At 38.8% G+C, this 21,842-nt stretch overlaps 1 protein-coding gene across 1 annotated transcript in view; it reads right to left on the reverse strand.

The window, feature by feature from the left end:
* Positions 1 to 21,842, reverse strand: part of shot (dystonin-like protein short stop) — a 1,739,701-nt gene that overhangs the window by 149,705 nt on the left and 1,568,154 nt on the right. The window contains exon 82 of the mRNA XM_090380932.1: positions 12,457 to 12,501. Coding sequence (XP_090237058.1) covers positions 12,457 to 12,501 — 45 coding nt within the window. The remainder of the gene's footprint in view (positions 1 to 12,456; positions 12,502 to 21,842) is intronic.

Consider the following 21,842-nt stretch of genomic DNA (forward strand, 5'->3'; position numbering starts at 1 on the left):
AAATAATAAATAAATAAATAAAATATAACCACTTCCACTTCACCCCTCTGTTCGATCGAAATAATTGTCGAGCTGAGCCTTAAACTTATTTAGGCTATCAACTTCCACGACAAGGGATGGAAGTCTGTTCCACCAACCAACCACCCGCTGGCTAAAGGCAAATTTCCTCACCTCTATCCTACACATGTCCTTCCTCAATTTGAATTTATGCCCTCTAAGGTGAATAAATGACAAATGTAAAGTACTACACATGGGAAACAGCAACCCCAGAGCAACGTATCAACTCTGTGGTACAACACTGACAGTGGTAGAGAATGAAAGGGACTTGGGGGTGGTTGTGCAGGCAGATATGAAGTTCTCTGAGTAGTGCAGGCGGGCTGCAAGAGTAGCTCATGGAGTATTGTCAATGATATACAGGAATTTTTCCAGCAGGGATAAGGAGGTGATTATTCCATTGTATAAGGCGATGGTCAGGCCACACCTAGAGTACTGTATACAGGTCTGGAGGCCTCATTTCAAGAAGGATGTAGAGCTGCTGGAACGAGTACAGAGAAGGGCAACAAGATTAGTGAATGGAACAAAGGGGTGCTCTTACGAAGAAAGGCTTAAGTTTTGCAAATTACAGTGTCTGGAGACTAGGCACCAGCGAGGTGATCTGATAGAGGTGTATAAAGCCTTGAATGGTTTAAGCATGCTCAATGCTGATGGGATTCTTCCTCTAGCTCAGAAAAATCACCTGAGAGGGCATAAATTCAAATTGAGGAAACACAGATGTAGGATAGACGTGCGGAAGTTTGCCTTTAGCCAGCGGGTGGTTGGTTGGTGGAACAGACTTCCATCCCTTGTGGTGGAGGTTGATAGCCTAAATAAGTTTAAGGCTCAGCTGGACAGGTATTTTGAACGAACAGAGGGGTGAAGTGGAAGTGGTTTTTTTTTTTTTTTTTTGGCTGATGCTGCATAAGCTTGCTTTCTTGCATCAAATGCCTCTACTAATGCTAATGCTAATATTCTGAGCAAGAGGAAAAATCCCATCAGCATTGAGCATGCGCAAACCATTCAAGGCTTTATACACCTCTATCAGATCTCCTCGCTGGTGCCTAGTCTCCAAACACTGTAAGTTGCAAAATTTAAGCCTTTCCTCGTAAGAGCAACCCTTTGTTCCATTCACTAATCTTGTTGCCCTTCTCTGTACTCGTTCGAGCAGCTCTACATCCTCCTTGAAATGAGGCCTCCAGACCTGTATACAGTACTCAAGGTGTGGCCTGACCATTGCCTTATACAAAGGAATAATCACCAACTTATCCCTGCTAGAAAAATTCCTGTATATCATTGACAAGACACCATGAGCTACTCTTGCAGCCCATCTGCACTGCTCAGAGAACTTCATATCTGCCTGCACAATTACCCCCAGATCCTTTTCATTCTCTACCACTGTCAGTGTAGTACCACAGAGTTGATACGTTGCTCTGGGGTTGCTGTTTCCCATACGTAGTACTTTACATTTGTCAATGTTAAACATCATTTGCCACCTCTCAGCCCATCTGCTCAACCTTTCCAGATCCTGTTGCAGCAGCATAGCGTCAGTAGTGTCCTTAACATCCCTGCCAACCTTTGTATTGTCTGCAAACTTGGACATTAAGCTTGATATACCATCATCAATATTATTTATGAATACAGAAAACAATAATGGACCCAACACTGAACCCTGAGGGACTGCACTAATAACATTAGTCCACGATGAGCAGTGTCCATTGATTACCACTCTCTGTCTTCTCCCCCTCAACCAACCCTTTATCCATAACCCCAATTTGCATCCAATGCCACACTGCTCCAATTTGTGCAGCAGTCTTCCATGTGCAACCGTATCAAAAGCCGTTCTAAGATCCAAGTATATAATATCAAAGTTATTCCCTGCATCCAGTTCTTTTGTGACTGCATCATAGTATCCAATCAAATTGGTCAGGCAAAGCTTCCCCTTAACAAAATCATGCTGTGTCCGAGCTATAACTGAAGTCTTGTCTGGATGATCCTGCAGTGCTTCTTTAACTAGTGCCTCCATTAATTTTACTGGAACAGAAGTTAAACTCACAGGTCTATAATTACTTGTGTCAGCCTTTGATACTCCTTTGTGAATTGGGGTCACATTTGCACATCTTCAGTCCATGGGTACTTCCCCTGAGTCCAAGGAAGCTCTCATAATTATGGCTAAGGGTTTGCTTACTTCCTTTGCTGTCTTCTTTAATATAACTGGATAGATCCCATCCACCCCCAGGTGCCTTTCTTGTGTTTATCTTCCACAATTTCTCCTCTACTTTCCTCTCAGTTATTACAAGATTATCTAGCTTACTGGCAATCCCCTCATTGAATAACTCCTCATGTGTGAATGTCGATGCAAAGTATTCATTGTTTGTTAGCTACCTGAGCAGGATCATCAACAGTTGAACCATCGATATCAAGTGAACTAATCTGATTCATCCAATTCCTTCTAGAGTTTACATAAGTAAAGAACTCTTAGCTGTTTTTCTTTGCATCCTTTGCCAAAGATTTCTCGTAATCTGCCTTCGCCTGCCTAACCTCCTTTGTAACTTGGTTACAGATCAACTTATATCTGTCATAGGCTTCTGTGTCACATGTTAATTTATATGTATCCCATGTATTTTTCTTCTCTGCCATATGTCTCATTAGTTCATCTGACATCCATTTAGGCCTAAACCTCGAACAATATTTCTTAGTTGGTATGTAAAGCCTAGTAGCTTCCTAGATAAGTTCTTTGAATGCTTCCCATTTTGAATTTGCTGTTGGTAACATCATCAGTTGGTCCCACTGTATAGAATTTAAACACTCTCTCAGACCATCGTAGTCGCCTTTACGAAAGCAAAAACCCTTCCCTTTACCCCTGATGGTAGTTACCTCTTTGAGTAAATCCCACTTCCGCACACTGTGATCACTGCCACCTAGTGGTTCCTTTATCTTCAGATTGTTGATGCAAGAAGAATCATTACTGATAATCAGATCAAGAGTATTACTCCCTCTAGTTGCCTCTCAAACATGCTGCTGTAGAAAACAATCATCCAATAAATCCACAAAAGCCTTGCTAGTATGTGAGTGACCAACCCACAAATACCAGTCAATATCTGGGTTGTTGTTGTTTAAGGGTTTTAAGACACAAGGGCATCAATGGCCAAGATGTGTCTTTCCAAGTTTTTAATGTAAATCAAACATTTTTTTTTTTTTTTTTTTAGATTTGTTTATCAAATCTGATTTGCCGAATAAAATTAAATAATTCACCTATATTAGCAGAGTTGTCTAAGATCTGTTGAAGAGTAACTTGATTCTGGTTATTGCATAAACTCTGAAAACAAAGCAATCTGGAATTTCTGAATCGAGGGCATACCAAAAGAATGTGTTTTACTGTAAGTTGAACTTGGCATTGAAAACAGAGTGGGGGATTTTTGTTTGCCAATAGATGAAAATGAGTAAGATGAGTATGGCCAATTCTCAATCTGGCAAGTATTACTTCTTCTCTGCGACTCTCTCTGATGCTTGAGTTCCATATTTCTGGATTAGGTTTTATTTCATGTAGTTTATTGTTGACTTCATTTTTCCATATTTGGGCCCATTCATTTTCACTTTCTCTAATAACGATTTGACTAAAATCAGTGTGTGGGACTAGCTTTGTTCTGTTTGGCAGTTCTGATGCTGACTTAGCTGCAATGTCTGCTTTTTCATTGCCTTCTATTCCGCAGTGTCCTGGGATCCAGCAAAGAGTTATTTCACAGTGTTTCTTTTGACAAAGGTTGATTAAAAACTCAATTTCTTGTAGAAGAGGGTGACGAGAATGTCGTTTACCCTGTATGGCTGAAATAGCACTTAGTGAGTCCGAGTATATTAAAACAGAGAGGGATGACTGTTGACATATTTCACTTAATGCAAGCTGTATAGCATACAGTTCTGCAGATAGTATGCTGCACTCAACTGGAAGGGATTTTGAAATTACATGCGAAGGGAACACGGTTGCTGCACCTACATGTGATTGGGTTTTAGATCCATCTGTATAGATTATTAGTTTTCCAGTGTGTTGCGAAGTATGGTTGGCATGCAACTGTCGGATATTACATAGTGGAATGGTATTTTTTGGCCACTGAGCGAAGTAAAGATCAATGTTTATATGATGTCTATTCCATGGAGGTAAAGGCATATTTGCACTTTACGCAATTTTATTGAGATCGAGTTTCCACTTTTTTATTAGTTCTTGAAGACGAATTCCAGCAGGTCTGGGTTCATTAGGTTTGGATTCATATAGTGTTGACCATAAAGGTTGGTTGAGATATACCCAACAAGGGTGAGTTGGAAAGCTTCTTATTTTGGCAGCGTATTGGCAGAGTAGGCGTTGTCTTCTAAGATAAAGCGGAGGGTCGTGTGCTTCTATATACAAGCTTTGAACTGGCGAGGTTCTGAAGGCGCCTAGTGCTGATCGAAGGGCACTGTGTTGAATGGTGTTCACGGACCGTAAGATGCTGTTTTTTGCTGATGCATATACTATGGCTCCATAGTCTAATCGTGACCGGATTAGAGAACGATATAAATTCAGCAATGACTGTCTGTCAGCACCCCAAGATGTTGAGGATACTTCACGAAGGATGTTTAGTTTCTGGAGGCACGTAGTTCGTAGATAGGTCACATGTTTACGGAAATTTAATTTGGTGTCTAAATTCAGACCCAATAATCTTATGCAGTCTGTCATCGGTATTTCTCTGCCTTTCAGTTTTAATACAGGTTCCGGATGAAGCGATCGCAGTTTACAGAAGTGTATTGCTGCTGTTTTCCCCTCGGTTAATTGATAGCCGTTGCTTTCTGTCCAAGTTTCAATTTTGTTTATTGCTATCTGTAGTTGTCTTTCAATGGTAGCCATATTCGATGATTGACAGGAAATAGCAAGATCATCTGCATACATATAAACTTCTACCGTGGCTGGGATGTCTCTTATAATGCTACTGGTACGTAATGCAAAGAGTGTGGCACTTAAAATCGATCCCTGAGGGACTCCTTCTTCCTGTGTGTGAATTTTGGACAGCTCATTCTGGAATCTTACTTGAAAGGTCCTGAGGTGAAGAAAATTCTGAATGAATCTAGGCAGGTTACCTCTCAGTCCAAGTTTGTATAAGTCTTGGAGGATTCCATATCTCCAGGTTGTATCGAATGCTTTGGTAATATCGAACGTTATCATTACCATGTGCTGTTTCTTAAGAAAAGCATTTCGAATATGAGCTTCAACCTTGATGTGGACATCAGTTGTACACCTGTTACGGCGGAAACCAAATTGATGGCATGATATAGCATTTTGATCTTCAACAATCCAGACAAGTCTCTTATGAACCATCTTTTCTATTATCTTTGCTAAACAGCTTGTCAAAGATATAGGACGATAACTATTGGGGGAGGAAGCATCTTTCCCAGGTTTCGTTATGGCTATTACAACTGACTGATGCCATGTATCAGGATAAACATTCTCCTCAAAGATTCTGTTGTAAAATTTCAGTAGTGAAGATTTCGAGTTTGAGTTGAGGTGTCGAATCATTATGTAGAAAATGCCATCTGGTCCAGCAGAACTATTTCTAGAATTCTGGAGAGCTTCATTAAGTTCATTCATTGTGAACGGAAGGTTATAAGAATGAGATTGTTTTGTAACAAAGTTAATTTTATATTTTTCCATGGACATTTTTTTGCGTCTAAATGAGTCTTCATAAGATTGAGATGATGAAGTGACTGCAAATGTTTCTGCTAAAGCCTCTGCAATATCAGTTGGAGAGGAAATATCTGTTCCTTTCCAGGACAGGATTGGGGCTTTGGTCTGTTGATACTTTCCACTGAGGATACGGATCTTTCTCCAAATTATTCTGGGGTCAGTGTTTCTGGAGATGGTAGAACTGAATCGAATCCACGCATCCTGTTTAGCTTTCCTACGAATTCGGCGTGCTTCAGCTTTCAGCCGTTTATAATTTATAAGATTCTCCATTGTAGCATTTCGGCGAAAAATGTTCCAAGCTTTGTTTTGTTTCCTTTTGGCAAGAAAGCAGTCCCTTGTCCACCAACTATTATACCTTTGTTTTGTAATGTTAACTTTAGGTATTGCACTGTCAGCAGCTCCAAGTAATTCTTCTACTATGTGTCTATTGGCGTTATTAATTGATGCAGTAAGAATCAATTGGTTATCAAACTGCACTGTTTTCGAAAACTTCTCCCAGTTAGCTCGGTGAAAATTCCACGTAATTCTTTGGTTAGATGTATAGTTTGTATCCGTCTGTATTTTGCAAATTATAGGAAAGTGATCACTATTGTGAAGGTCAGTTAATACTTTCCAATCAACACTAGGATACAAGGACGAGGAACATATAGACAGATCTAGAGCAGAGCTAGAACCTGTAGGCAAGTGGATATAAGTATGCACACCGGTATTCAGTAGTGTTAAGTGATGGTTATCAAGTAGAGTTTCGATCATCCTCCCTCTACGATCCATGTTCGGGGAACCCCACAAAGGATGATGAGCATTTAGATCACCTAGAAAGCATATAGGTTGGGGTAGTTGATTAAGTAAATTATCAAGTTCTGCAGTGGAACATGGTACGTTTGGTGGAATATAAATGGAGGCAAGAGTGAGATTAATCCCAAGGACAATACGAACGGCTACTGCTTCTATATTAGTGGAAAGCTGAACGTGTTTCGATGGTACATTAGCACGAACTAATATTGCTACTCCTCCTCTTGCTGGAGAATCAGAACATCTGTCACGTCTATATAGTGTATACCGTGAGAAGTGTGGGCTATAATTTGATGATAAATAAGTTTCCTGTAGACAAATACATGCAGGATCATGCTGGTGCATTAGGTATTTTAGTTCATCAAGATTGCTTCTTAGTCCTCTACAATTCCATTGGATAATTTTCTGCATTACTTGGGTTTAGGTTAGATGGATTGGTCTGATCGTTTGTTTTTTCCTCGATCCTGTTTATATTTCTCTCGTTTTGAAAAGACTGGACGAGTAATATCCATCTCATCATCAGCATGAAGCATGAGAACAGCATCATCATTGTCTAATTTCTCATCGATTTCCATGGTTCGTTCAGTTGGTTTATTTTGTGTACGTTGAACATCTTTCTCCTTTAATAATGTGCCTGTGTTTGGAACGTCTTGTTGTGGCTTGGATGGCTTTGTATTAGTAGAATTTGATGGACTCTTTGTCTTTGTTGCTGTTAGTGTCTCACCATCCGCAAGGATGGATCTAGCCCATTGAATAAGAGATAATTTAGGAGGAATAGTAATATAAGTCTGTGTAGCAAATTCTTTAGTGTTTTTGACTGCATTGGAATATGTTTTGGCAGGCATCACATTTAATATCTGTTTACGTGCCTCTTGGTAAGATACATTTTTCTCTACCTTGTACTTCATTATTTTCTTTCCCGTTTTCCATAATTCGCAAGTTCTAGAATATGCGGGGTGAGTACCCTGGCAATTGGGACACTTTGGCGTTGCTGCTGTACATTCAGTTTGGGAATGGTCTGATGAGCCACACAGGGGACAGATGGTCTTACCTTGGCATGCTGTTTGAGAATGACCATACTTCTGGCATTTAAAGCATCTAAGTGGATTTGGTATATAGGGTCGGATCTTACAGGAAAGGTAGCCAGCTTTTACTGATTCTGGGAGATTCGGACTGCTGAAGGTAAGGATAACATTTCTTGTGGGTGTAAGGACACCATCTTGTTTGGTCATAATTCTCTTAGCACCGACAACACGTTGTGCTTTCAGTTCTTCGGCGATTTCTTCCTCAGAAACATTAAGGAGGTCCCATTCCGAGATGACTCCCTTTGAGGTGTTTAAACTTCTGTGCGGGGTTACCGAAATGGGAAGGCCTCCGAAGGTCGTTTGCTTCAGGAGTTGTCTAGAATGACTGGGATGGGAAGTCTCTATAAGAAGATCTCCTGAGCGAAGGCGTTTGACAATTTTGGGAGTACCTGCTACGGCCTCTATGCTTTTCTGCACAAGAAATGGCGATAAGCTACTAAGAGGTTTCGTTGATAAAGAGTGTATAATTAGAAAAGCAGGTATGTCATGTGAAGAATCATCTTTTTTGATTCTTTTTGCTTGAGATGACTCAAGTTCATGCGAGCACGTAGGCTCTACAGTTGGTGATATTAATGGATCCATATTTGCTCCTTTTCGCCCTGAGTATTAGATTAATACTCAGACTACCAGCCCCGCCACGTGGAGGCAGGAGCGGTGCCACCAGTGACCAAGCGATAAGAGATTAGTGGTTAGTGTGTTAGAGAAATTGGTTATATATATATAAATATAAAAGAAAGGGTCTTTCCTTCCTTGATATGAAGCTTAGTTCTTTATTTAGAAAAAGCCAAAATTAAATAACTTGAAATAAAGAAGGTTTTAACAATCTCTACAATCTGTCGCTTAGAGAAAATACGCTTTCAAATCACTTTGGAAATATCGCTATGATCACTCGCTTGGCACTCGGGGCCTCAATATCTGGGAAATTAAAATCCCCCATTATAAGACTCTGATTTACTGGCCCACTCTATTTCCCTGTACAGTGTCTTAGTATACTCATCAGTGTCATTAGGCCTATAGCACACTCCTACTCTCAATTTTGATCTCCAATGCTTATGTCACACCAAATTGAATCGTCCTGCGATGTTGACTGGCTTCACTTCCTTGGATTTATGTGTTTCTTAACTAATAGCATAACCCCTCCTCCCTTCCTATTCTGTCTATCCTTTCTATACACATTGTACTCCCCAAATTTCAGTTCTGTATTCCATATATCTGTGTGACACCACGTCTCTGATATCCCAATAATATCTGCCTTTGATGTTTTGAGCAATACCTCAAATTCATCAAATTTATTTACCAAAGTTGCAGTCATCAAGGTCATCAGACTGTAACACACTCCTACTCTCATTTTTGATTTCCCAGTGATTATGTCACACCAAACTGACTCAATATTGCAATGGCTGCCCATGTTAACTGGATGCACTGCCTTAGATTTTATGTGCTTTTTAGATAAGAGCTTAACTGCCCTCTTACATATGTCTGTACATATTGTACTCCCCATATTTAAATTCTGCATCCTATCTGAGTGACATCATGTGTCTGATATTGTTCATATGTCTTCATTTCATGACTTGACCAGTACTTCCAACTCATCAAATTTATTAACTATGCTTCTAGCATTGGTGTACAAGCAAGTATACATGCACCTGTTCTTATTCTTAATTACCCTAACACAGCCCACATATTTACATGTTTCATGATGATTCACAGCACACTTTGAAATGCCAAGCACCATGCTTTCCAGGCTGCTGCATGTTCTAATAGAATCAATGCAAGAACCACCTTCACCTTCGTTTGCAGCTATTGTTGATCTATTAGCCCATGTATCCCACCCCCTCAAGCTAGCAGTTTTTCCAATCTACCTCAGTGCTCACTCACTCAGTAGCATCAGCAAATATTCTTGCACCCTTTCTATTTAAATCTATCCTATCTTTGTAGAAGCATTCTCTCTAATGTTTGATAAATCATCGATGGGATATCATGGGATTTTCTGGCCACCTCTTTACACTGATCAGAAAACTTAACCCACAGATCTCTTTCTTCCCCTACTGTTTTTAATTCAATCTTACTAAGTATATAATTTATTCTGGGTTTGCTATTCCCCAATTGACTTTGCATTTTGCTGCATTAAAACATAGCTGCCACTTTTCTGATCATTCTTGAAGCCTGTTTACATCATTCTGAAGGAGCACGTAAAGGTTGCGAGAGCTGTTAATTACCAGCTCTCCCAACCTTTATGTCATATGCAAATTTAGACATCACCGTGTTTATCCTCACCCTTTGTCTATGTTGTTGATTAGAAATCAGAAATAACAGTGATGCAGAAACAGATCATTGTGGGGAATCCACTTCTTTGGTTACAGCGATCTGAAGAATATCCACTGACATTCTTCAGATCATCACCCCTCTGTCTTGCAATCCATCTTAGAATCTTTCCAGTAATCCCAGCATAATCAAAATATATTTCTTGACTGAATGTTTAAGAGTATGAAAGAGATGGTTTATGCATGGGTACTGCATATCCATCATTTCTACTATCCAGGTAGTATGAATGCATTGTTTATTTGTATCTCATATTGTGATCACCTTCACAATGAGTTGCCAAGGTATTGTACTGCTTTGAATAAATAACTCTTCACCAGTGGAGAAGTTGTGAAGGTGATCACAATATGAGATACAAATAAACAATGCATTCATAGTACCTGGGTAGTAGAGATGATGGAAGTGCAGTACCCATGCATAAACCATCTCTTTCATATTCCAGCTTATACAGTAACTTCGCAGGAGGGACTGAGTCAAACGCTTTGCTAAATTTCAAATAAACTACGTTGAAATTGTTTCCTATATCCAGCTCATGTTGTTGTTATTTGGTTTTTAGGAGCATTAGGAACTAAGGCCATAATGCTCCGGGAATATGCGGTGGTCATTCCCTGACCTTTCCGCATCCTCCGTATTTCGTGGTGACGGGCTCAAACCCTGGTCTAATCAAGAAGTGTGGGCTATGTACTGCTGCTTCTTCCCATCTGGCTACGGAGGTGCCATCCAGCTCATGAGTTGCCTCTCAAACATGCTGCTGCAAAAAACAATCATCCAATAAATCCACAAAAGTCTGGATGTCTTGAGAGTTACTAGTAGGTCGAGTCTGGTGGGCTATTTAGTAGGCAGCTTGCTAAAACTATTTTAAAGACTTGAGAGTAATTCAAAGGGGAAATATGTGTGAATAACACTGAATTTTCATGCACCTATTCTCTCTTTCTATGTATGTAACAACCATCTGATGCTAGTGTGGGCACTGTTTAACATGTGCTAAGCATAGATGGAAAATCAGTAATCTGTTTTGAAATATTCTATTTATGGATGAAACATGCAGTTTTTTAACTTAATATTTTCTTTTCTATTCTGCATTAGTTTTAGCATTAAGGTAAGGGCATTTCCTGAACTCATTCACAACTTAAATTTTATGCATTGGTGAAAGACACAGTTTTATAATTATTAGTTTGCTTACAGAGCCAGAAAACAGTTAAGTTACTTATAAGTAAATTGCCTTCACAACAGGCTGAGGTTTTCAATGTATTTTATATGTTAGAAAAATAGGAAGTTTTTTTACTTTTTATCTTTTGAATTTATCCAAATATCTGATTTGTCAAGTTTAGTGTTGATAAGGATATCAGTCAAATTCATTTAGAGTTTACAAATTATATGTTGGTCAAAGAGGTAGTTTTTTCTTACTAGTTTGACAAGAGAACAGGAAAATGATTATATATATAAGCAAATTTTCTGCATAGCAGGCTGGGTTTTCTCACTTGAAAATGAAAGAGACTGATAATTTTACATCAAGATTTTGTTTATGTTTTTTCCAAACAACTGAATTAATAAGTTTTTTCATTGAAAATAAGTGTAAAAAACACATTTTTATATTTTGATTTTTTTTAAAAATTAAAAACTACATCGGCTAAGGTAAAGAAAGCCAACATGAGAACCATGGCAAACTTCAGGAAAATTACTGGACAAACTCATTTCCAGCTACTGCAGTTTCTCCCTGCATTCTCAGTAAACAGATGGTGCGTGATATCAGTAATGGCAGTAGAAGTCGATAATGATGTATTGATTAGTTTTTTCCCATTATTAAAAGTAGATTACTGAAGTTCATGAGTGGGATGAAATTTACTTATGGGTACACCCTCTAGACTGCCTCAGTCTTAGGGTGTTTATCCCCCACTTCCCGCTGTTTTAAAATAGGAAAACGCTGTTTTAAAATAGGTAGCGCCTACTGCCGCTACCAATAACACACACACTGTCTGTAGAAATCGTTTTCCTTTTTTAAAACAGCGGGAAGGGGGATAAACACCCTAAGAGTGAGGCTGTCTGTACCCATAAGTAAATTTCAGCCACGTAGGCATTACACTCATGAACTCCAATAATCTGCTTTTAATAATGAGAAAAAACTAATCAATACATTGTTAACAACTTCTACTGCTACTACTGATAACATGCATATCTGTTTATTGAAAAAGCAGGAAAATCTGTGGTAGCAGGAAACGAGTTTGTCCGGTAAGTTTCCTGAAGTTTGCCATGGTTCTTGTATTGGCTTTCTTTACTTTCGCTACTACATCAATACATACTGCAGTCCAGTAGCAAATGATGATGTAATGCTGAATTTAAAGAAAACAAAAACTTTTTTTTTTTTTTACGAAATAAAAATTTGGTTGTATGAGATGATGTACCAGTAAGTGTTTCAGGCTTGTCAGTATTGACAAGTTAAATAATAAACATATATATACTTTTGCACATATACCACTTCAATAATGATCTATAAAAAAGAAATAAACACACCTTTCGCCGCCATTCATCAAAATCAAAGTTCTTGATTCTTTCCAGCTGAAAAATAAAACATATTTTTCATTTTGAATCTTTGAATTCATAAATATATAGCAAGCCAATCTCAAAAATGTCATATCTATAACATTTTCAGGCAAGGATGCTTTCCAGCATTCCATTATCTGATGTTATACAACCCTTAACTCTGAACTGCTGTCAATGAATGTTCCCCCCCCCCCCTCAACACAGAGGTTTCTTTTAACATATTCATGATGCACAATTGTTACTACACTGCTCCAAATTATTTGGATATCTTAAGATTAATTTCAGCCTAAAATAAAAATTGACATTGTTGGATAAAATTACAATGCAATACATGATGATAAAACCCATTTTGGCAGTTTCAATTTCCAATGCACATTCACTGGTTTGAGCGGCTTTTGTTATGCCCACTTATGCATTACATAATTCATATGTAATTTCACTGACTGGAGATTTGTTTTCACTTTCATATTTTTGTTAGTTACTTGTTGATTGCTTGACAAATTTTTATCAATGGACCAGGGAAAAACTCTGCATTTTTTTTTTATGAAAACCCCAAGCACGAGAGGTATTATAACCTATAGTACTTAGTACTGTGCTTGGGTTGGAAGTTGAGAAGATGAAAGATATTTGTTGACATTAGACTTGAACTTCTGTAGACTGTAATTTTCAGGAAATACGTATGAAAGAAGGTTGTTCCAGAAAACAGCAGTTGAATGAATAAACAAGGAAAATGGAAAGTTGGTTCTGTGAGTTTGAAGTTGGACAGTAAATGGATGTTGGCGGCATGTGTTCAGACTGTTTTGAAAGAGAGAGCAGGAATTATAGAAGCCAATTCAGAAGAACAGTGCCCATGGAAGTATCTGTAGAAAAGGTATGCAGCAGAAACAGTATGTCTATGAGACAGTGAGTGGAGAGACTCTGTCAGAGAGGAGTCATTAATTAACCTAACTGCCCTCTTCTGAATGGAATCTAAAAACCTGAGAGAGGTTTTGGGGGCACTGCCCCAGATGTGGGAACAATATTCCATGTTAGGGCAGATTTGCAATTAGTACAGAGTGAACAGCTGTTTGGAAGAAAAGTAACACAGAGAATGAAAGAGAAAACCATGTTTTCTAGATGCAGAGGAAGCAATATTTGTAATGTACTTGTGTGTGTGTATTATGGAGGTTCAATGGAGCATAAGCTTCTGGGGCTATAGTGTGCCTATTCATAGTGAAATGCTAAAAACAAAATTCAGTTGTAATGACTTGATTTTTGTTAGAGAGATCTTTCAGAATTTATGATATAGTCCAATTTTTTTCAGAAAAGAGAAAAATTCATTGATATTTGCTTCCTTGCCAATAATATGCTTTAATCTCATTGGTTCTTGCAGATTTGTCAGGGAAGACAGGATGGATGTTCTGTCCTGTTGATATTGTGGGCAGTCAATTAGGATCTGTTTCACTGATAAATGTGCTGAACAGTATGAATGCTGAGGAGGATCCTCTCCTGTGAGTAGATGGAGGTGAGTGAGATACGTATGTCCTATTCATGCCCGTGCAAGTATGACTTCTTTTCTTCGCACTGTTTTGGTGCTAGAGTGCCAAAGGTTTAGGTGCTGTTTCAAATGATAGAATTTATTATTGGTTTGGGTGTGCCATAGATCTTTCCACTGCGTGAGACATGCTGTTTGTATGATGTGATTGTAGTCAGAGGCTGAAACATGGATGGAGGTTAAATCAAAAGTTGATGGATTTTTAGCGGTTTTGTCAGTGAGTTCCTTCCCCTTTATTCCTGAATGTGCTGGGATCCAGCAAAAGGTCACTGATTGATGACGTTCTTCAATTTGCAATAGGAGACTTCTGATTTGATTTAACACAGGATGAACCTTATAGGAGGAATTTTGCATTGCTGTAATTGAGCTGAGCGAGTCCATGTATACTATGCATTTTACAGAACGGTAGTGATTCAGATTTTCTAGGGGCTAATTTTATTGCACGGAGTTCTGCTGAGAAGCTGCTATACTGAGCTGGAAGGCAGCCGAAATGATTGAAGAAGGAAATACTGCCGCTGCTCCAACGGCTGAATGTGATCTGAAGCCATCAGTATATATTGGCAAAAAATCAGCATATTTTTGAATATGGCTTGCATGGAGTTGTTTCATATTGATTATTGGTAGGCGATTCTTTCTCCACTTGTGAAGATAAATATCGCAGGTTAATTTGCAGAGGGAGAGTCGAAGGTGGTTGAGAGTAATTCATTACTTGTTGCCTGTTGAAAACAGGAACATTCCAACTCTGTGTTAATTCAATAAGGTGTAAGCCTGCTGGTCTTATTTTAGTGGGTTTGTTTCTATAGAGATTTTGCAGTGGTGGATTAAAGAGGTATGGCTCAATAGGATGCTGCCAGCAACTTTGTATTCGGGCTGCATACTTAAGAAGCAGCGTTTTTCTGCGGAGGTAAAGAGGGGGCTCATTAGCTTCAATATATAAACTATGAGTAGGAGATGTCCTGAAAGCACCAAGTGCAATCCGCAATGCACTATGCTGTATAGGATCCAGCGTAGTGTAGCCTTACGGGCAGAATCATAGAGTGGAGCACCATAATCCAAGCACTGATCAGATCCAATTAGGATCTGATCAGTGCTCTATATAAGAGCAGCAAAGATGTATGGTCTGCTCCCCAAGACAAGGCAGATAAAGCTTTTAGGTTGTTTAGTTTTTTGGGGCAGGAAGTACATACAAATTTAATGTGCTCAAGGAAATTTAGTTTCCTGTCAAGGATTAAACTCAAGAATCTGATGTTGTTAGTCACTGGAATGGTAAAGTTTGACATATGAAGTTCAGGATGGGTATGCATTTTCCGTTGATTACAAAAGTGGATTGCAACAGTCTTCTGCTGTGATAGAAGATAGCCATTTAATCTTGCCCACCTTTGGACTTTATTCAAGGATATCTGCAGTTGACGTCCAATGGATCTCATGTTCTGAGAATGGCAAGAAATAGAGATCATCGGCGTAAAAGTAGGTCTGAACAGTATTTGGAAGTTCTTTTGTGATGGAATCGATTCTAAGGGCAAAAATGGTTGCACTCAGTACAGACCCTTGTGGCACTCCTTCTTCCTGTGAAAAAGTTGCAGAGAGTGAGTTGTGATATCAAACTTGGAATGAACGATTCTGGAGAAAGTTCCTAATGAATATAGGCAGGTTACCTCATAGACCAAGAGCATAAAGGTCACTGAGAATGCCACGATGCCAGGTAGTATCAAATGCCTTCTCTATGTCTATGGAAACCATAACAAGATGTTCATTTTTTTAGAAAGGCATTATGAATTGCAGACTCAGCTTTGATCATGAGATCTAAGGAGGACCTGTTCTTATGAAACCCATGCTGATGATTATTCATTAGGTGTTCTGTTTCGACGATCCAAACAAGTCGATTATGAATAATTTTTTCAAGTAATTTACCGAGGCAACTGGCGAGGGAAATTGGTCTGTAACTGTACGGACTGGTAGGATCTTTTCCAGGTTTCAAAAAAGCAAGAACTGCGGAAACATTTATCCCAGCCAAGAGCTGGGATAAATGTTTTCCAGAAATATTTGGTTATAGTACACCAGCAGTATTTGCAAATTTTTATCACCAAGCTTTTGTAACATGGTATAAAATATTCCATCTGGCACAGCGGCGCTCTTGCGCGTTGTTTTAATGGCGTGTAGAAGTTCAGAATATTGAAAAGGCTGGTTATACGGAAGGGAAACTGATGTTCAAAAGTTGATGGCACGTTGTTCAGTTATGGTCTTTATTTTCTGGAAATCCGGAGAATAATTTGATGCCGCAGAAACTTGGGCAAAGGTTGTGCCCCAGGCATTTGCTATGTCCTCAGGAGCAGAGAATTTGCCCATTCCACGAAAGAATTGGCGAAGGAGTGGAAATTTTTCCAGAAATTAGCCTAATTTTCTTCCATATTAACCTGGAGTCAGTGTTTCTATTTATGGTAAATGCAAACCGAATCCAAGAATTCTTCTTGGCTTGCCTCTGAATGAGACGTGCTTTTGCCATTAATTTCTTGTAGTTGATAAGATTAGCTGTGGGTGGGGATTTACGAAATAAATTCCATGCTTTATTTTTAACTTCTTTGCTTTTGTGCATTCTGCATTCCACCAATAGTTAAGGTGCCATAGGGACTGGGGATTAGACAATGGAATTGAAAAGTTAGCTGAAGATAACAGGTGTGAAGTGATATAATCTGCAGCTTCATCTATCGACTGTGTTCTTATAAATTTCTCATCCAGATTGACAGCTGACCAAAATTTAACCCAGTTGGCTCGAGAGAACTTCCACTTCTTGCAGGGTATGGCTAGTGGTGGTTGTGCGTTGAGCAAATCACAAATAATTGGAAAATGATCACTGCCCATGGGATCGTCGATAACAGACCAATAATGTGCTTGTGCCAAGAGAGATAAGAAGTCAGGGTAATCCCCAAAAGAGATATATCATTTTGCCTAGAAATCGGAGTATCACCAAAGATAAGCACACGAGCTGTTGTTTGTTTGGTTTTTAGGAGCATTAGCAACTAAGGCCATATTGCTCCGGGATATGCGGTGGTCATTCCCTGACCTTCCCGCATCCTCCGTATTTGGTGGTGACGGGCTCAAACCCCGGTCTAATCAAGAAGAATTACGCACTGCTGCTCCTTCCCAAATGGCTACGGAGGCACCTAAGCACACAAGCAGAGAACGGTAGAGACAAGAGGAGTTGGGAGAACGATAGAGACAACAGGTGAATTTGACACAATCAGGTCGAGAGATTTTAAGCCAGAGAAGATCGAAAACAGGAGATTCCAAATTACCAAGTCTCTGACAAGGAATATCGGAATGGACATATGCACAAGTACCACCTCTGAGACGAAAGGAATCATACATCGAATGATTTGGGCAACTGAGATGAGCAGTAGTTGAATCAACTGATAACTGAGGTTCTGTCAGAAAAAGTACATGGGGTTTGGCAGACTGCAAGTGGAAATGGACGTCATTCAGATTAGAATTGAGATCGCGTATATTTGTGATATGAACTAGGAAGTGTTTGGGAGGTTTAGATCTTTTCACAGATAAGCTTACTCTATTAGTTTTACAATTCATGGTGCATTCAATAGTGAAAAAAGTGGGGGGGGACATGCCATATGGAATAATGAAAATTTTGGGCATTAGTAGAGGCATATGATGCAAGACAGCAAGCTTATGCAGCATCAGCCAAAAAAAAAAAAAAAAAAAATTCCACTTCATCCCTCCATTCATTCGAAATACCTGTCCAGCTGAGCCTTAAATTTATTTAGGCTATCAACTTCCACAACAAGGGATGGAAGTCTGTTCCACCAACCAACTACCCGCTGCCTAAAGACAAATTTTCGCACATCTATCCTACATCTGTCTTTCCTCAATTTCAATTTATGCCCTCTTAGGTGATTATTCTGAGCAAGAGGAGGAATCCCATCAGCATTGAGCATGCTCAAACCATTCAAGGCTTTATACACCTCTATCAGATCACCTCGTCGGTGCCTAGTCTCCAGACACTAATTTGCAAAACTTAAGCCTTTCTTCGTAGCAACCCTTTGTTCCATTCACTAATCTTGTTGCCCTTCTCTGTACTCTTTCCAGCAGCTCTACATCCTTCTTGAAATGAGGCCTCCAGACCTGTATACAGTACTCAAGGTGTGGCCTGACCATTGGTTTATACAAGGGAATAATCACCTCCTTATCCCGGTATATCATTGACAAGACACAATGGGCTACTCTTGCAGCCCATCTGCACTGCTCAGAGAACTTCATATCTGCCTGCACAATTACCCACAGGTCCTTTTCATTCTCTACCACTGTCAGTGTAGTACCACAGAGTTGATACGTTGCGCTGGGGTTGCTGTTTCCCATATGTAGTACTTTACATTTGTCAATGTTAAACATCATTTGCCACCTCTCAGCCCATCTGCTCAACCTTTCCAGATCCTGTTGCAGCAGCATAGCGTCAGTAGTGTCCTTAACAACCCTGTCAACCTTTGTATCGTCTGCAAACGTGAACATTAAGCTTGATATACCATCATCAATATTATCTATGAATACAGAAAACAATAATGGACCCAACACTGAACCCTGAGGGACTCCACTAATAACATTAGTCAACGATGAGCAGTGTCCATTGATTACCACTCTCTGTCTTCTCCCCCTCATCCACCCCTTTATCCATAGCAGCAATTTGCCTCCAATGCCACACTGCTCCAATTTGTGCAGCAGTCTTCCATGTGCAGAGTATCAAAAGCCTTTCTAAGATTCAAATATATGTGATATTAAAGTTATTCTTTGCATCCAGTTCCTTTGTGACTACATCATAGTATCCAATCAAATTGGTCAGGCAAGACTTTCCCTTAACAAAACCATGCTATGTCCGAGCTATAACTGAAGTCTTGTCTAGATGATCCTGCAGTGCTTCTTTAACCAGTGCCTCCATTAATTTTCCTGGAACAGAAGTTAAACTCACAGGTCTATAATTACTTGTGTCAGCCTTTGCTCCTCCTTTATGAATTGGGGTCACATTTGCACATCTCCAGTTTTAAAATCAAACAAGTCGATAAATTCAAATATTTGAGATCTTACAAAGTGATGGATCATCCCAAGCAAAGATCAATAAGAGAATTGCAGATGGCAGAAAGGCTATCGGCATGTTAAACTCTGTTCTGTGGAGTAAAAATATCCTAAATAAAACAAAGAAACTTATATTTCAAGCGATTGTACAAAGTCTTCTATTGTATGGAGCAGAAACCTGGACATTTAATAGGCGAGCGGAAAACAAATTGCTCTCCACAGAAATGGATTTTTGGAGACGCTCAGCAGGAACTTCTAGAAGAGACAGAAAATGGAATGAAGACATAAGGGAAAAAATGGAAGTGAAAAAGACTATAATTGACACCATCAAAGAAAAACGTCTAACAAGGTATGGACATGTAAAACGGATGCAAGAAAACAGATATCCAAAGGTTATCCTGGAATGGATACCTTCTGGAAGAAGGAGAAGAGGAAGACCTAGGAGGACATGAATGGATGGAGTACGGGAGTGCATGTCAGTTAAGCCCGAGGCTTAACCGACCAAGACACCCTGAACCGCACTTTATGGCGGGAAAAAAATTCCTAACAAGAAATAACTTGTAGGCTGAGGAAACCCATTGTAAATGGAAACACTCCTCTTGAAGAAGATCTGAAGAGTCACTTAACAAGTACAGATCAATGTTGTGAAAAAGTTGTGAGTTAGGGTTAAATTTCAAAGTGGCTACAATTCTACCCAGACCGATAGGAGGGAGTGCATGATGAGACCCTTGTCAATCAATTTTACCCTGGAAAGAATGTGCAAGGCTCATGGGGTAGAATGTTTTGCAGCATGGTCTCTATTTGTTAACAGGAGACATCAGTTCTACAGAGATAAGATACACTTAAATAGAAAGGGCACAAGAATATTTGCCGATGATATCGAGGTAGTGTTAGATGGGTTGGAAAACTGTTAGTGGGGGGACACAGACTGATAGTTTAACAACAGATGTAAGCAGAAGTGAAAGCGATTGCTACTTCTATTGGAATATGCAGTACCTGAAAGCAATGTACCATGGATTTCAAGGCCCTTGTGGGGTCATCACAGATCAAGAAATATGTGGGCTGTGTTAGGATAACTGTGAACCCAATAACACATTGTTTTTTAGTAATTTCCAAGAACTCCGGAAATGTGCTTTAGAAAAATATCACAAAAGCATTCAAAATTGATTTTTATAACTGAACATATGATAACAATGAAAGTGTAATGCATTTTAATGATTCAAATTGATTTTTTGAAATTAAACTCGCTGATTCCACTAACCAGTGATCATGTTAACTGGCACGTACTTATTTCACTTTACGATGGGATGGGCTTACGATTGTATCCGACTGGATCACATGATTCTTTCTCTCAGTCAATAGCAGCATTTGTAACATGTTGGCCACATGTTTTGTTTTTGCATCCTTTAGTTGAAATGATTTCTTGTCTTGTGCTTTAATCAATATATTAGTTTAAATCAATTTTTTAAAATCAATATGTAAAATACATAAGCTATTTATCTCTTTAGAGACAATTATAAAAACTGCCTTTTAGAGAGATAAATAGCTTAGTTATATTATCACGAAAAGGCCTTGTGTACTGGGGTCCATAGTTAAGAAAGAAATACAGTATAACCCAGTGAATGTATTTATATTTGTGTTATTAAATACATTTTATTGTATTGTATTGTATTGTATTGCTGCTGTATATTTGTGTTATTAAATACATTCACTGGGTTATACTTATTTCTTTCTTAGCTTAGTTATATAGTAAAAATTTCAACTTCCAAGGTCTTGGAATGAATTACTAAAAAAAGAGCAATGTGTTATTGGGTTCACATTAGGATATTTTCATGATACAAAGGTGTCTATGGAATGGATTAATATCGTAAAGCAGAGGTCCACTGTAAATTTTATGAATTTGAAGTGCTGTTCAATTCATCAAATGCAGACATTACAGAAATATCAGACACATGGTGTCACTCAGATATAAGGGATGCAGAATTTGAATATGAGTAGTACAATGTATACAGAAAGGACAGACAGGCCCGTTCTATTTCTCTCTAACAATGGTAGAGAGAGAGAATAGAGTGGGCCAGTAAATCTACAACATTTCCTCATTCATTTCACAAATATACATGGTCTCAATTCCAATCTCGATGATGTTCATTTCTATTTACAGTCTGCCAAGCCACACTTAATTTTTTCTGACAGAATCACAATTTTCAGTTGATTCGACTGCGGCTTGTCTCAACTGTCCTAATTATTTGCTGTAGAATTGCTTTCACTTCAAAGGTGGTACTTGTGCAAATGACCACTTTGATAATCACTGCAGAGACTTAATAGCTTGATTTCCTCTTTTTGATCTTCTCTGGCTTAACACTAGAACCATTGCAACGATCAATTTGAATGTTTGCCTACTTTAAGTTGTTATAAACTGTTGCAGTTTTGCAGCCCTGTTAGCTACAGAAGTGTGAATCCATGACATTTCCTAACTTCCCATTAACTTAACAGTATGCACAATTGAAATAATTTTGAATACATTTTTCTTTAAAATTTTAGCTCTATACCTAAAATTGCCAAAGCAGTCAATTTGACTGTAAAATTTTCACAAAATTAGATAATTTTTATACAGTAATCAAGTTTTTGCATTTATTTACCTTGTGACAAACATTTGTGATTTGATACACTCTATGGTTTGTGCAATTACATGCACAGGTGTGTATGTGTGCATGTCACTTCAGGTCTGAGCATGTGTAGGAGTCAC

The sequence above is a fragment of the Mastigoproctus giganteus genome, chromosome 9, assembly GCF_048544385.1.
Source record: "Mastigoproctus giganteus isolate SK-2022 chromosome 9, ASM4854438v1, whole genome shotgun sequence".
Taxonomy (NCBI): domain Eukaryota; kingdom Metazoa; phylum Arthropoda; class Arachnida; order Uropygi; family Thelyphonidae; genus Mastigoproctus; species Mastigoproctus giganteus.